Here is a 16,504-nt window from a genome sequence, read left to right as displayed (position 1 = left end):
GCAGGAGCTTCTACGTCTCTTCCACCTTCCACATCTCTCACATACAGCTGAGAGGGGGAACCTAAGTCCTGCCTGGAGCACTAGCTGCAAGGGAGCCTAGGGATTACAGCTTTTAACTTTCCAGCCTCCTTACAACAAGAAGCCCACTTGAAGGAAAGTGGGTTGCCATTGAGAGCCACCAATGCATCACAGCACTAGCCTGGAAATTCAGAGTCCAAGCCCCAGCAGTAAATTTTGGTGGAGTCATAGAAAAAAATGAAGTTCACTTTCTTTTTTAAAAATTAATTTGATTTTTTGAAACAGGGTTTCATTCTGTCACCCAGACTGGAGTGCAGTGGCACCATCTTGGCTCACTGCATCCTCAACCCGGGCTCAAGCAATTCTCCCACTTTAGCCTCCTGAGTAGCTGGAACTACAGGCGCGCACCACCTAGCCTGGCTAATTTTTGTAATTTTTTTTGTAGAGACGGGGTTTTGCTATGTTGGCCAGGCTGGTCTCGAACTCCCAAGCTCAAGGGATCTGCCTGCCTTGGCCTCCCGAAGTGTTGGGATTACAGGCGTGAGCCACCGCGACAACCTAAAGTTCACTTTCTTAGGCCTGTGGGAATGATAGGGTTTGAACTCATTTAAAAAATTGTGTCATTGCCCTGATTAAAATACTTCACAACTGCCCTCAGCCCTCAGGTCAAGTTCAAAGTTGTTACTGTGGCTCATAAGACCCACTGTGCCCTGGCACCCTGCACCCTGACCATGGTCACCCTTTCACAGCTGAGCCTGAATTCTTTGCATGTCTCTGAACACATTGTGTTCTTTCCAGCCTCAATACTTTGTACCTCCTGTCCCCACTCTTGGAACACCCTCTTCCCCAACTGTCATGTCATCACAGAGAGCTTGCTCTTTCTTAGGATTCAGCTCAAATGTCACTGCCTCTGCAGGGCCCTCCTTGACCTCTCTGAGCAATCCTGTGCCCCACCTTCCCCTCCCCTGCTTACAGAGCTGAGCTGTCAGCATGCTCACCTTGTTAGAGATCCAGCTCTCTCCCAACCAACTGTGAATCCCCTGAAGGCCACAAATCAGGCTTCTTTAATGTTGGATCCCAGTGTCTAACTGTGTCTAGCACCTAGGAGGTGCTTAGTAATGTTTCCTGAAAAAGAGATTGGAATAAGGAGAAAGGAAGAGAAGGGAAGGGGAGAGGAGGACACAGAGTTTTCTACATTGAGAAGGGGAACCCAGCTTGTAATCCTAGCACTTTGGGAGGCCAAGGTAGGAAGACCACTTGAGATCAGCCTGGCCAACATGGTGAAACCCTGTATCTACTAAAAAAAAAAAAAAAAAAAAAAAAAATTAGCTGAGTGCGGTGGCATGCACTTGTAATCTCAGCTACTAGGGAGGCTGAAGCAGGAGAATCGCTTGAACCCAGGAGGCAGAGGTTGCAGTGAGCCGAAACTCTGCAACTGCACTCCAACCTGCGTGACAGAGCAAGACTCCATCTCAAAAAGAAAATAAAGAAAAAAAAAACAAGAAGAACCTAGAGGGAACTGGGAGGAATTACTGATTATACAGATATGGCTCTCAACCCTTCCTGTGTAGTGGATCCACCTGTGAGAGCTCCTTGCAAATGCAGAGGCTGGGGCCGGGCTCCGAGGCTGCCAGGATCTGTGTCACAAAGTCAACCAGAGTGGGATTCTGCCTTCCCCAGTGTGCTGCTCCTTCAAACCAGCAGGGCCGAGCTGCCAAAACAACATGGGTCCCTTAGTCACTTTGGTGGTGCTTGGGTGAGGGGAAGTCTGTGATGAGACTTGGATTGCGGTTTTGTAGCAGTTGTGCAAGGTGATGTCGGTGTTCATGGTCTTGCAGCTCAGTTAATGATCTCACATGGAAGTCCAGGAAGACCTTGTATATCCACACAACGAAATATTATTCACCCATAAGAAAGGAATGAAGTGCTGATTCATGCTACACTATGGATGAACCTTGAAAATCTTAGGCAGATGGAAAGAAGCCAACAAAAAGGCCACATATTGTGTGATTTCATGCATACAAAATGTCCAGCATAGGCAAATCTACAGAGACAGCTAGTAGATTATTGGTTGCCAAGGGTGGAGGGATGGCAGAATGGGGAGTGACTGTTAATGGGTTTGTTTTGGGGGTGATAAAGATGTTCTGGAATTAGATAGTGGTCATCACTAACTTTGCTTAACTTTTTGAATATACTAAATATCACTGAATTGTATATTTTGGTTTTTGTTTGTTTGTTTGTTTTTTTGAGGCAGAGCCTCAATCGGTCGCCCAGGGTGGAGCGCAGTGGTGCAATCTCGGCTCACTGCAACCTCCACCTCCCGGGTTCAAGTAAAGTCTCCCACGTCAGCCTCCCGAGCAGCTGGGATTACAGGTATGTGCCACTACTTCTGGATAATTTTTGTATTTTTAGTAGAGATGGGGCTTCACTATGTTGGCCAGGCTGGTTTCGAACTCCTGACCTCAGGTGATCCTGCTTTGGCCTCCCAAATTGCTGGGATTACAAGTGTGAGTCACCACACCCGGCTTGAGTTGTATATTTTGGAAGGGTGAATTATATGGCATATTAATTATATCTCAAGTGAAAGAAATCTGTGAAGGTCAGTTTGATAAGATTATTGTAGATGTCGATGTAATCAATACTTGCAGAAGATTCTTGGGGGTCACCAATGTCCTAGAGGCACCACAGGAATTTCTGAGGCAGCACTGCCCTGTCATGTATCTACAGGGCCTAAAATCCAACCTCAAATTGGAAACTGGAAATGCAAAGAAGAAAGGAGCTAAGCCGATGGGCGAAGTCACGAAGTCCTTGTGAAGCTGTTTCCTCACCCTTTGATGAGGCGTAGGCAAAGCTTCAGGGGCTCCCCGCAAAGTTTTTGTCATCAGTGATGGAACACAAGATGTAAGAGCTGAAGAGTTATGAACACAAATGTGAAACCTTGCCTACTAGAGCTGCCACTAGAAAGCCCGCCAACATGGCATTGGGACAAATAGAATCAGTCTCCCACCCCCAAACAGAGAAAAACAAAATATAGCATATGGCCAAAGTGATTTATCTTTATACTTTTTTTAATCTTTAAAAGATATTTATTGCCCTATAATATACCTACAGAAAAATGCACTGACCCTAAGTGTAAATGAGATTCTTTCATAAATTTCATGTGTACATGTGTACTTCAAGTGTACGTGAAATGACCTCTGTTTATATTCTATCACAATGCCTGGACAAGACTTAATATAAGTGAAAAAATCACTTTCTTTGACAGTGATTCATTCAGATCCATACATAGTATCTCTAGGATGGATGTGGCCATAGTCTCACTTCCTTTCCCAGCAGTTTTTTCTCTGGAGGGAGAAACACATCAGCCCTGGTTTGAGGGTTGGCACAGAATTCATCAGTGGCCAGTGATGGGGCACAGTTCCAGGCCCCAAGACTCTCAGAGCTCAGGGCCCCCAAGCGTCACCATGAACAGATGCCACAGTGAGGCTCCCTGAGAGCCAACCCCAACCTTCCCCATAAAGAAAGAACAACAGCGGATTAAGGATTGTTGGTTCCGCACAGCAGATAGACATTTGGCTGAAAAGACCATGCACATCGTGTTACTTCTACTCCAGCTAATTTGAAATTGTTGGCCAAATTCGGATCCATATTTTCGGGTAAGACTTTAAGAAAACAACTTGTCTTGCCTTCTTAAACAACAAGGCGGCACTCTTTTTTTTTTTTTTTTTTTTTTTTTTTTTTTTTTTTTTTGAGACAGTCTCGCACTTTCGCCCAGGCTAAAGTGCAGTGGCATGATCTTGGCTCACTGCAACCTCCGCCTCCTGGGTTCTCGCCATTCTCCTGCCTCAGCCTCCCAAGTACCTGGGACTACAGGCGTTCGCCACCACGCCTGGCTAGTTTTTTCTATTTTTAGTAGAGACAGGGTTTCACTGTGTTAGCCAGGATAGTCTCGATCTCCTGACCTCGTGATCTGCCCACCTCGGCCTCCCAAAGTGCTAGGATTACAGGTGTGAGCCACTGCACCCAGCCTTTTTTTTTTTTTAGATGGAGTTTCACTCTTGTCGCCCAGGCTGGAGCGCAATGGCGCGAACTCGGCTCACTGCAACCTCCGATTCCCAGGTTCAAGCGATGCTCCTGCCTCAGCCTCCCGAGTAGTTGGGATTATAGGCACCCGCTACAACGCCTGGCTAATTTTTTGTATTTTTAGTGGAGACGGGGTTTCACCATGCTGGCCAGGCTGAGCCTCAAACTCCTGACCTCAGGTGATCCACCCGCCTTGGCCTCCCAAAGTGCCGGGATTACAGGCATGAGCCACCGTGCCTGGCCAAGGTGGCACTCTTATAAATAAAAATAGACAGGGTACCCAGTGTTGCCTGGCTATCTACATGCCCAGGTTCTATGGAAGTTTTAGCTCTGAGTGCATTTCGGCTTGGTAATAGGAGTTTGTTTCTAGGTCATTATTTATGACTCCAGTTTTAATATGCATATCAAATAAAAACTTTGGCAATTGTCATGAAAGGAACTGCAGGATGTTGTAATGAACACTTCTGCATTTAAGGAGGTCTGGCAGAAGGGTGGTGAGAATGGTAATGAGTCATCTATGTTGCGCCACTACCCTTAGCCCTTGCTTCTTGGAGACCCTAGGCATAATTAAATAATAGCTAGACCCCATCATATGACAAACAATTGACTAGCTATGAGCATGGGGCATCCTCATTTCTCAGCCCAGTCTCATGTTCGTCATGTGCTATTAGTCATAAGTCTCTAGCATTTATAGAAAATAAACACAGTTGCTCAGTTCCCACCTCCTAATGAGGAAATTAGTACCCCTAGGAATGGAGCCCTGGAATCTGCATTTCGTAAGGCTTCTTTGGTGATCCTGATGCACGTCCAGGGTGGAGAGCTACTGAAGGGGTTGTGAGAAGAGAGACGGGAAAGCGAAGGAAGCTACAGAAACCCAGAGAGGCCCGCAGAGGTCTGAGGAGAGGCTGGGGGCACGGAGGCAGCAATGCCTGGAAAACCAGCCCCGCCCCAAGTTCACATGCAGGAACAGAGTGGGCGGCACAGCGGGCTGCACACAGGGCGCGTCTTCGATTCAGAGCTGGAGTAGAAGAAGCAGCCGCAGCCCCGGTGGCAACTCCGTGACTCTTTTCTAGCAGCCATGATGGCTGCAAGGTCTGGGCCGTGAGCAAAGGAGGCATCTGAGGTAGGGAGGATGGCATGTGCCCTTACAGAAGGTCCCACAGAGCAGAGCCACCCAGAGGCACAGCCTTAAAGGACCGACCTGTTACAAGATCCCAGAGCCCCAGGCTCCCCAGGATCACTGTCACTAGAAAGATCCTCTCTGGGCCCAGACCCAACCATCACCCAGCTCCAATCCTCTCCCTTGAGCCCAAGACCCTGGACCTTCCCGGGCGGGACCACAGCAGAGCCAGCACTGACCCTCAGGTTTTGGCAAAATGTCTAGTGAGAGAACATCTTCATTTATGGTCCAACTAATTCAGTACAAAGCCTCTGCTTCTCGCTCTGTGAGGTAAGGGGAAGGGGTCATGTTTTAGAGACAGTAACCTCCCTCTTCCGTGGACAGCCAGACATGTGGTGCCCGTTGCCACAGGGAAGGTGACATAGCAGAAGCGAGCTTGGCTTCGGAATTTCAAAAGCTTGATTCTGAAAGTGGGTAGCAAGAACTCAGGACACTTACAGTGCATTTGGAAGAATATATGATGGGTTAAAGAATAAAAGCCTCCTCTCTCCCGCACTGGTCAAAATTCCATAGGTTGGCAGGGCTTGGGGAGCAAGGTGAATGTTGACATTTCTGGAATCCTTGAGAAAAGGACCCTGAGAAGGAGGTTGTGGCTAAAGAGGGGGAAAGTATGACAAATACTCCATATAGGTTTGGAGGTGGTAAGTGTAGGCAAGCACTGGGTAGAAGAACCCACACGCTTCCTGGGTAGAGCCTGGGAAAACAGCAAGCCACAGAGCGGAACAGGGGACTGGGCTGTCTATCTTAGCAGTTGGCCTGGAACAGAATTACTGAGCTTCCTGAAGCCAGAGGGTGTGCAGGGCCAGGAGCTAGAATCTTCCACATGCTCCAAGCCACAGGTCCCCAAATAGGCTTTGTGGAAGTGAAGAAGCCCCTGGCAGACCATGCATGGCCAACTGATGACCAGATGGGGACGGGATGTCCAAGCAGGTGCTGGCATGGACGGATGATGATGGCTGAGGAAGAGAGTCTTACATGACTTAAAGCCACACCCCCACCCGACCGAGCTTAACCCCAGGAAAAGGTCAGGGGGAGACTTTGAATTGACTGAGATTAATTTCTTTTTTTTTTTTTTTTTTTTTTTTGAGACGGAGTCTCGCTCTGTCGCCCCGACTGAGATTAATTTCTACCATCTGCTGAAACGGGGTTCCTAATAGAAATTACATTCTGTATTAGAAAAATAAAGTTATGCTTCTTGCAGATTAGAGTTTGTAGGCTGAGTTGTACCTACTACATAAGTAATGAATTAATATTTTCTTTACGATTTTGTAAAGAAAGGAGAAGAAAGAAATTTCAGTAGAATAGTGCTACATTGCAAAAGAAACTCCACCTGTGATTTTTATCAATTTTCCTTCTTGTCTTTGAATTTACAAAGCACAAGGCTCTTGCTACAAGTTCAGGTCAAGTGACTGCAGCATTTCGAGTGAAACCTGTAAAATCTAAGTTCGTGGATTCTTCCTTTTGTTTTGTTTTCTCAATTGCTCATTCTCAGGGGTCCATATACAAGGCCATCCATCCCTGGGGACTAAGAACATGGCTCACTGCGAGAGCTAAGTTTTCTGGACAAGAATGGAGGGAGGACTCCCCACCTCCAACAGGCAGTTCTATAAATAATGGCTGCTCCATGTGGCCCCTGAAATGCAGCATTTCAGCAGCCTTGAAATGACAAAGCCTGGAGAGTAGGAGGGCAGTGGCGACGTTGCTGGGAACAACAGCTGGGACTCCCAGGAGCTGAAGGCTGAAGCCATAGGTAGTCCAGAAACCGAGGAATCCAGAAGCCCTGACTAAACCCACTGGGGCCGTCTGACCCAGTTAGGCGGCAAGGGGATGGGTGGGCATGGAGCACAGATGGCCCTGGGGTAATCCTAGTGCCTCTGGTTCAGGGACCTCCAAGCTTGACTCAGCTGTTCTCCTTAATTTCATCATCCCATGGTGCACTGGGCATGCCTGAGGGCTTCTGGGAGCACAGGTAGGGCAAGGGCAATTTGGGAGGGCTGAAGAAGCCTGTGGGGAAAAGAAAAGGGAAGATGGTGACCACATAGGAGGGGCAGCGGCCTTTCCAACAGGGGAGTCTTGCCAGCCATGGCGAGTAGATGGAATCTGTGCCCATCCTCTGCAAGCCCCTAGCAAACGTGTGACCAGGAAAGAGTCTGAGATCATGTCACATTTCCTGAGATGAGCACGTAGGTAGAATCTCCTTCCTTTAAGCTTTAGTTCTTACTGGGTATGGAAATTCTATCTAACAAATGTTTATATAGCTTGCTGCCTTCTAATGGGATTTCCAGCAGGTGGAAATTGAATAGTGAGGGAACAAGTAAATCTTCCCAGTGTCTGAAGTCACATCGCTGCCTTAGCTTTTAGCCGGGGCTCTGTCCCTCCCTTCTAGGAGAGTCTCCATGACCTTAGCTGAAAATGGGAGAAAGTGGGGACCTGCAAGTCCTTACACTTGCAGTTTTCACAGGGCTGCTCAGCTTTGAGCTTGGCCACTCCCATCCTCAGGGTGTCCCAATCTGAGATCCAGGAAATCAGGAAGACTAAGAGGCTGGTGTCATGGCCCAGGGCAGAGCCTACCTCAATCACAGCTGAACCAGCAAATGGGGGTGGGGGAAGATGAAGGCTGAGTTCTCCGGCTCCCTTCATTGGCTTCCAGGTGTGCAGGTGGCTTGGGATTGAGGACTCGGATCTTCTCAGGCCCCGAGGGCATCGATGCCAGCAGGGCTGAGCACCAGTGCCTGAAGGATGTCGGAGAGGGAGACCACGCCCAAGAGATGCTGGGTCTCATCCACTAGCACCAGCCTGTGTACCTGTGGGTTCGCAGTGTTCAGTGAGGGGGCAGAGCCATGGGGCTACAGCAGCTACTGAGGTTGGTGCCAAGAATCAGGGGAAACAACCCAACATGACTGAGGGAGAGAGTGTCTCCTAGGAACCAGTTAGAGATGGCTGTGACTGGCCTAGGGTGATCAGCTGGCAGTGACCCCTGGCATAAGGGCCCCATGGACAGGACCAGGTGCAGGCCAGTGTGGGCACCAGGAGTTGGTCATGAAATGGAAGGATAGGCCAGGTGCCCGATGTTCAGGGATGGCTGGAGCCATGCATGAGAAGGACTGGGCTATATGTGTTGGGGGCATGAATGGAGGGCACAGGGTACCTGCTCCCGAGCAATCCTGTCGATCACTTCCCCCAAGCTCTCATGGGGCTGGCAGGAAAGGACTCCCTCCAGACATAGTGTCCTCTGCCTCAGGGCTTCTCCCACACTCATGTCCAGGTGGTTGTAGGTTTGCTGGGCAGCCAGGTGCTGGGGCAGAGAGAGAAGTATGGCTCCTAGTCACCCCCTTGCCTGGGCTCCTACCCTACAGATGTCAACCCCTGCATATTTGTCAAGGTCCCCCTGGTCCACAGAGGCTCCCACCCATCCCCACACCCTTAGCCTCCCTGCAGCATCCCACCTTTCCAGCGACACTTACAATCACATCAAAGCGGGAATAGAGGCCCACGACCTGACCTGCAGAGGGTGGTTGAGGGGGGCGGGGGGAGAAAGACAGGGAAGAGGCTTCGATCAGAACAGGGGTGCTGTATAGAGGCCCTAGGGCTATTTGCATCAGGGTGCCACTACCAGAACCCAAGGATCAAACTTAGCATCCCAGATGAGACAGCCTGACATTGAGCATCCTGAGGAAACGCAGTGTGAGTAACATGGCATCACCTACGAAATAGTCTAGCCTCGAATTTATTGCCCAAATCTCTTCAAGTCTTTAGATATAATTTCAGTTTACAGGAAACACAGGAATAGAGAACAAAGTAAAGGCCAGCTCTAGAAAGCAAACAGACAAATCTGGATGTGGGGTATCCTATAAGACAACTGACCCAGGCTTTTCAACTCACCCATGTCATAACAATTTAGGGGGAATGGAGCTGTTCTAGATTTAAAGAGATTTAAGGAACAAAAGGCAAGAATGTAAACCATGGACTTCAATTGGATCCTGTTTTGAACACATCAACTATGAAAAATACATTCCCTTGGGAGGCTGAGGTGGGTGGATCACAAGGTCAGGAGTTCAAGACCAGCCTGGCCAACAGGTTGAAACCCCATCTCTACTAAAGATACAAAAAATTAGCCAGGTGTGATGGCACGCACCTGTAAACCCAGCTATTTGGGTGGCTGAGGCAGGAGAATTGCTTGAATCCGGGAGGTGGAGGTTGCAGTGAGCCAAGATTGCACCATTGCATTCTAGCCCAGGCGACAGAGCAAGACTCTGTCCCAAAAAAAAAAAAAAAAAAAAAAAATTCTTGGCCAGTCACGGTGGCTCATGCCTGTAATCCCAGCACTTTGGGAGGCCAAGACAGGTGGATCACTTGAGGTCAGGAGTTGGAGACCGGCCTGGCCTATATGGTGAAACCTCATCTCTACTAAAAATACCCCCCCAAAAATTAGCTGGGCATGGTGTTGTGTGCTTGTAATCCCAGCTACTCAGGAGGCTGAGGCACAAGAATCGCTTGAACTTGGGAGGCAGAGGTTGCGGTGAGCCGAGAAGGTGCCACTGCACTTTAGCTTGAGTGACAGAGGGAGACTCCGTCCCAAAACAACAACAAAAATACCCAGCATTCTTGAGGAAATGGAGAAGTGAGAATAAGGATTGGATGTCAGACAATAATATGAATTATTCATGGTTTTGTTTGGTGGTATAAAATGCACTTTTTTTTGGGGGGGGTCTCGCTCTGTCGCCAGGCTGGAGTGCAGTGGCGTGATCTTGGCTCACTGCAACCTCTGCCTCCCAGGTTCAAGTGATTCTCCTGCCTCAGCCTCCCGAGTAGCTGGGGCTAGAGGTGTGCGCCACCATGCCCAGCTAATTTTTTTTGTAGTTTTAGTAGAGACAAGGTTTCAACATATTGGCCAGGATAGTCTTGATCTCTTGACCTCGTGACCCACCCACCTTGGCCTCCCAAAGTGCTGGGATTATAGGCATGAGCCACCGCCCCTGGCCAAAAATACACTTGTTTTAAGAGGTGCAGACGAAAGTGTTTAGGGGTGAAATGACATGATGTCTGTAATTTACTTTGAATTACTTCAGAGAAAAAGATGAACTGGTTATAGCAATATAGTAACAGTAGTTAACCTAGGCAATGGATATAGGTGGTTCATTATGCAATTTCTTTCTACCATTTTTATACATTTGAAGTTTTTTATAATCAAAAATAAATTGAAAACACTTCTTGATATCTATCTTAATTATGGTGATTTTAGCTTTGAAATATTTCATAGCCATCATTCAACCAAAGAAATAATCTTGTCGTTTCTCTAGCCTTTTTTCAGTGTAGGAAACTGAGATCTGGCTGGGGGCCCGAGGTCCCATGGCACATTTTATTTTTTTAATTTTATTGTTTCGTTATTATTATTTTAGAGACAGGGTCTTGCTCTGTTGCCCAGGCTGGAGTGTCACTGTATTTAAACTCAAACTCCTGGCCCCAAGCAACCTTCTCGCTCTGGCCTCTCTCAAAGTGCTGGCATTACAGCCATGCACCATGTGCCTGGCTCCGTTTTAAGATGAACTAAAACTAAAATCTGCTGCTTCCTCTCACTATGCCCATTTTTGTGCATATAACCTTTTAAATCCTCCTGTGAAGTCAGAAAGATGAGTGTTGTGAAGAATCCCATTTCACAAAGGGGGAAACTGAGGCACAGAGAGGCTAAGCAACTGGCCCAAGTCTCAGAGCAGATGGAGACTTCTAATCCCCAGTCCATCCTGTACCCCCCACAGGGATGGCATGGGAACCCCTGCCCTTCCCATATTCTCCCCACCAGTTTCTCCTAGGCCCCAGCCCAGCCCGAGCCTCTCATCCTGGGGGTGGGTACCACATTCGTTGACCACAGGTAGTGCAGACACACGCCGGTCCACAAAGATGTCCAGTGCAGTCAGGATGGGTGCTGTCTCCAGCACCACAGCCAAGTCTCGGAATGTGCCGATGCCCAAATCTTGGATAGTGCGGTAGAGGAAGGAGGGCCGGGGCAGCAGAGAACCCTGGTAAGGATGGGGACCCAGTGGAGATTAGGGATCCAGCAGCTTCAAGAGGGCTCCCAGCTCTTCCCCCCGACTCCTAGGGCTGAAGACTCCTCAGACCCTCTGATCACCTGCCCAGGTCTCCCCCTTCCTCCCACCCGGGCCCAGGCTTACAAAGATATGCAGGAACTTGAGCAGGCGTTTGTGTGTGAGGATGTGGAGTACGTTGCCTGACACCGGGTCCAGAACAGGCAGGCGATGGATCCGGTTCTTGATGAGAGTGTAGACAGCGTCGAACAGGCTGCAGAGATGGGAGCAGTGAGCCTCAGGGCAGCCTGGGGAGAGACAACCTCCATCCCAGCCCCCTAAAAAGGAGGGCAGGGCACCAAGGCTCCCTTGTCTGTGTGCCGCCTAGGATGAAGAGGTGAGTTCAGAGCTGAGTGGGACTGGGGAAGGGGACTGTGGGAGGAGGAGGCTCAGGTGAATGAGCAGAGACACCCACCTGTCATTAGGAGAGATGGAGACCAGAGGCTTGAAGCAGCCTTGCAGGTAGATCTCTGCAGAAAGAGCCAGAGTCAGGCCAGGGGAGCTGGTCACCTGCCTCGCCTTGCAGTCCCAGGCAGCTTCCCTTCCGTCAGGCACCCGAGGCTCCTATTGTCCCTCCCCTGTTGGCTCCAGGACATACCCACTGCCCATCCTCCACCTTAGGCCCTGACCCACCCTCACCAACAGCCCCTTTCCGGGTTCCTCTCTCCACTCACCCCTCCAGGTCTCAATCTTATGTTGTTCAATCTCATAGATCTGGACCTAGAGACATCGACAGGACTCCAGAAGTCAGACAGACGTGGGCTTCTAGGGCACCAGGCTCCAGGAGGACGCCCCTCCGCCCCCGCCCCTCTGGGTGCCAGTAAGATTCCCAGCCCACTCCTCACCAAGGGGGACCTGTAGTATCGATGCAGCACCAGGATGAAGTCAGTGATGGTCAGCATCCCTGCAGAGGAGGGGAAGGGAGGTCAGCCTGGGGCCTTTGGGTGGAAGGCAGGTTGAGGGTCAGATCCCCGCCCCCCACCCTGCCAGGGTCCTTGCACTGAGACACAGCGGGGACTGTGGGAACAGGACAGTGGGGCAGCCCCCTAAGCCTGAGAAGTGGAGCCCTTTCTCTCCTGCCTCCCCCCATTTGCTCCCTAGCACCTATGCAGTTGCTCCCTAGGGCCATGCAGTAGCGGAGCTGAAAGGTATCAGCTGGTCATAGCGGCTCCACAGATGGCGAAATCGAGCCCCAGGGTCTCCCAGCTGGCCATGCAGACTTGGGATGGACTTTCCCCCACCCTGGCCCCTGGCTGGGCTTGGCCTGAAGCCAAGCTTGTGGTATATCAGAGATCAGCCCCAGAACAACCGTACGAGGTCCCCCCTCCCCTTCTCCATCTCCCTTCACTTCCCCAGCCTCTCCTCACCCACAAAGCTCTGCTTCTTGCTGTCCCATAGAGGGGCTGCCCGCACACCGTTGGCCACCAGAGCAAAGAAGGCCTTCTTGATCTGAGGGGCCAGGGAGAACAGTCAAGGATGGGTCCCGAGAGACCCTCACCCTCCTCTCTGCCCCTCAGTGGGTACCTCCCATCTGCCTGCTGTCCCTTCCCTGTCCCACCCAGGGTTCTTCCATGGGGCCTTTTCCTGGACCCTCCTCTACACCAGCTGTCCTGTCTTTCTCATGTCACAGTACACACTAGACATGATCGTTGCTGGGGACATGCGGTATATAGATAAGGCTGTGGCCTGAGACACGGAGCCCCTCACCTGGCACACCACGGAGTGAGAAATTCTAAGTTCATGTTTCCATTTTTAGAGGGCATGTGTGTACAGACACAGTCTAGTTTTTGATAGACTAAGTACCGGAAGCATAGTTATTTACATAACATTTGCATATTTACATACTTTTTTTGTAGATAAATTTTATATTGACTCATTTTGTGCCCCGTCCTAAGCAGCACTATCTGCACATGCTGGTTATATTTTTTAACACACCCTAAAACAAATATAAAGCTACTGAAATAGACATATTTTTTCATGAACCACTAGAATCAAAACGTGTGCTATGGACAATACATATACTGTGCTTTGGGAAACGCTGCACTGCATAACAATGATAAGAATAAGATTATATACATTTATAGCTTAGCCTAATGGAAGAGCAGGTGCCAGAGCTCATTATATTTTCTGTTACCAAAAGGGTCCCCTACTCTTTGTTCTAAGTCACTCTGTAATGTCTTTTTTTTTTTACATGAAGTTTCGCACTGTTGCCCGGGCTGGAGTGCAGTGGCACGGTCTCGGCTCACTGCAACCTCCGCCTCCCAGGTTCAGGTGATTCTCCTGCCTCAGCCTCCTGAGTAGCTGGGATTACAGGCACCCACCACCACGGCCGGCTAATTTTTTGTATTTTTTTTTTTTTTTAGTAGAGATGGGGTTTCACCATGTTGGCCAGGCTGGTCTCGAATTCCTGACCTTGTGATTTGCCAGCCTTGACCTCCGAAAGTGCTGGGATTACAGGCGTGAGCCACCATGCCCGGCCTCTGCAATGTCTTACACATACTTTGTTCACTCTTTATACTGGGTAGTCCAAGAATCCTCTGAACTATGTAGGGTGCAGCAGGCATTTCAATCCCCATTTTAGAGACAAGAAAGGTAATGTAACTCAAGGTCCTACCGATACTAAGTGGCAGAGCTGTGATGACAATTACGTGTGCTCACAGAGAGTAGAAGCTCTCCCTCCCCCAGCTGGCCTCCATAGTGCTAAGAAGGAGTCCTTTCAGGGGGCTTGCAGGGGCACCTGGCTTGGCAGGGCATCCTGCAGGGTGGGAGTGGCGGCTGCAGCACCGTGTGGATGGAGAGCGAGTACAGGTCGGGCAGAGCCATGGCCTCACCTCCAGCATGGTGTCGAAGATGACCAGCTTGGAGCTAGTTGCCATGGCATCGTAGCAGGTGTGCTCCTGCATGAAGCGCATGTAGATCTGGGCGCCGGGTTTCCGCAGTTCGTCATCCCAGCCCAGCTTGGGAAATGGGGCCTGCGGGGACAGGCACGGGGCAGGCCTCTCTTCCACCAGGCCTTCTAGCTCACACTCCCAGGCCTCTGTGGCTGGGAACTCCGTGGCCAGCTCCACATCATCTGTGCTAGAGCCTGCAGCTGAGGCTGTACAGTCAGAGGGGAGGCAGTCCCACCCTGTTGGTGGAGTGCCCACCCCAGCAGGATCAGCTTGAGCCAAGGGTGTGGCCTTGGGGAATGTGGCCTCCAGCCCGGTGGACTCAGCAGCTCGCCTGGACCAGGGACCTGTTTGGGGGAGGAGGGGAAGAGGACAGTAACTCCATCTTCCAAAGCACGTTCTCATCTGCTGTCGTCATTCATCTCACAGCAGCCTTGGGAAGCCTGGATGCCGTGGCCCTATTTTGCAGGTGAGGGGCTAACCTGAGAGTCACCCCAGATAGTGGCTCTGTCCCATCTTTCTGAGTTGGCCATGCTGGCCTCTGGCACTGCAGTGCAGTTGTTCTCTACCACGCAGGGAGACTGAGGCCACAAGATGAGGGTTGGGTCCAACTCTGTGCTATGGAGGGACCTGAGGCAGAGCCCAGACCCAGGCTCCTCTGGGACTTCCCACTCCCCTGGCTCCCATCTCCCCAGAACTGGCCTTGGCCTCACCTTCCCCCTGACCTGGTGGCTCCCCTTCCTCCACCACCTTCTGCCTTGTCCATCTCGAGGCATTGGCCCTCCGTTTCCCGCGGATTCTTTCTGAGCTGCTGGTCACAGCTGGTGATGGCCATGAGCTGCTGTTTTCTTGCTCTAGGAAGCTCATCTCTGGAAGAGGAATGGGGCCTGTTTGGTTAATAGGGAGTAATACATCAAAATCAATTCAAATGTTATTCATAATCTTTAGGATTTGCAAGCTTCCAATGGGCTTTTCTCCAACATATTTCTCATTTAAAACTTACAGCAGCCTTATAAGGCAGGCATTATTATCGTCCCTGTCTTGCTAGTGAGGGACCAGAAATTCAGAGAGGTTAAGCAATTTGCCGCAAATCACACAGCAAGTAAGTGGGAAAGTCACTTCTGAAAAGAGGAAATTGGAGGTGAGGGAAACACACCTGGGGAAAGGAGGAAGAACAATAAGGAAGAAAGACCAAAAGGAGGAAGATAAAAGCCAGGCTGGGAGGGAATTGGGGTCCCAGAAAAGTAGGGGAAGAGGTTAGGCCCCAGGGAGGGGGCATTCTCCCTACCTTGATGCTCAGAAACCCCAAGGCTGCTCCAGGAAGGGGTCTGTGGGGAGAAGAGTTTCTGAAGGAGTGGGGAAAGTGCCTTACATTCCCAAACCCCTTCTCCCTGCACACACGCCTACACACCCATGCACACCAATACACACGCTCAGACACATGGCCATACACAGACAGACATGCAGCCATACACAAACACACACAGAAACACACACACGTCCAAACACTCCCAGGCACACAGAACCACACACACTCACAATACATATGCCCAGACACGCACATGCCCATATTCACGAGAAAATCCAGACCAAACACACACCAGAAGACACACACGCCCAGACACACATTCACAGCCCGTGCTCCCAATCTTCTGGCCTCAGCTGCCCTGGCTCCAGCTCCCCGGGGACCCCCCATACCCTGCGCAGTACGTGCTCCAACTCGGGCTCCATGTAGCCAGCCCCGGACCAACAGAGAGCAAGTGTGCGACACTGTGGCTGGGCCGCACTATTCTGGGCCCGGCCCCGGGCACCCTGCCCTGCCAGGATCGGTTTCTCTTTGATTGGGTGCCAGGCAATAAGAGGCAGGGGCCCCCACTTGCTCAGCTGCTCCAGCCCTGAAGGCTGGGGGTTGCTGGGAGGGAAGGGGCCCACCTGATAATCTGGGTACTTGGTCCTCAGCTGCCTCCTGGGTCACTGAGGACAAGCTAGAGGGACCCTTTTTGAGGGGCTTGGAGCATGTGGGAACATGGGCACTGAGCAGAGTTGGGCTCTCAGAGTCCTGAGCCCCTGTTCCAAAGGCCTCCCTCATCTTTATCAGGCACCAAAGCAGGGAACATGGAGGCAGGTCAGCATAACTTTCTTCCTTGTTCTAATTTCAGTAGAGGGTGGTGCTGGAGTTAGAAAGGGCAAGTTGCAGCCAGCTCAGAGGCTGGAGATGAGGCAAGGGGTTTGTGGGTAGTCCAGGAGAGCAG

General features: G+C 50.5%; 1 protein-coding gene across 1 annotated transcript; it reads right to left on the bottom strand.

The window, feature by feature from the left end:
- Positions 1 to 7,968: 7,968 nt before the first annotated feature.
- On the bottom strand, positions 7,969 to 15,983 carry PRKAG3 (protein kinase AMP-activated non-catalytic subunit gamma 3). The gene is made up of 13 exons (XM_032754466.2): positions 15,951 to 15,983; positions 15,541 to 15,580; positions 14,966 to 15,121; positions 14,196 to 14,599; positions 12,732 to 12,813; positions 12,210 to 12,268; positions 12,039 to 12,084; positions 11,780 to 11,834; positions 11,452 to 11,578; positions 11,133 to 11,298; positions 8,746 to 8,783; positions 8,430 to 8,576; positions 7,969 to 8,085 (listed from the first exon to the last, which is right to left on the bottom strand). The coding sequence occupies exons 1-13, from the start codon at positions 15,981 to 15,983 to the stop codon at positions 7,969 to 7,971; spliced, it is 1,470 nt and encodes a 489-aa protein (XP_032610357.1).
- Between the last annotated feature and the right edge of the window lie 521 nt (positions 15,984 to 16,504).

The sequence above is a fragment of the Hylobates moloch genome, unplaced genomic scaffold (assembly GCF_009828535.3).
Source record: "Hylobates moloch isolate HMO894 unplaced genomic scaffold, HMol_V3 SCAFFOLD_1, whole genome shotgun sequence".
Lineage (NCBI taxonomy): Eukaryota > Metazoa > Chordata > Mammalia > Primates > Hylobatidae > Hylobates > Hylobates moloch.
This window is presented reverse-complemented; position numbering and strand designations above follow the sequence as displayed.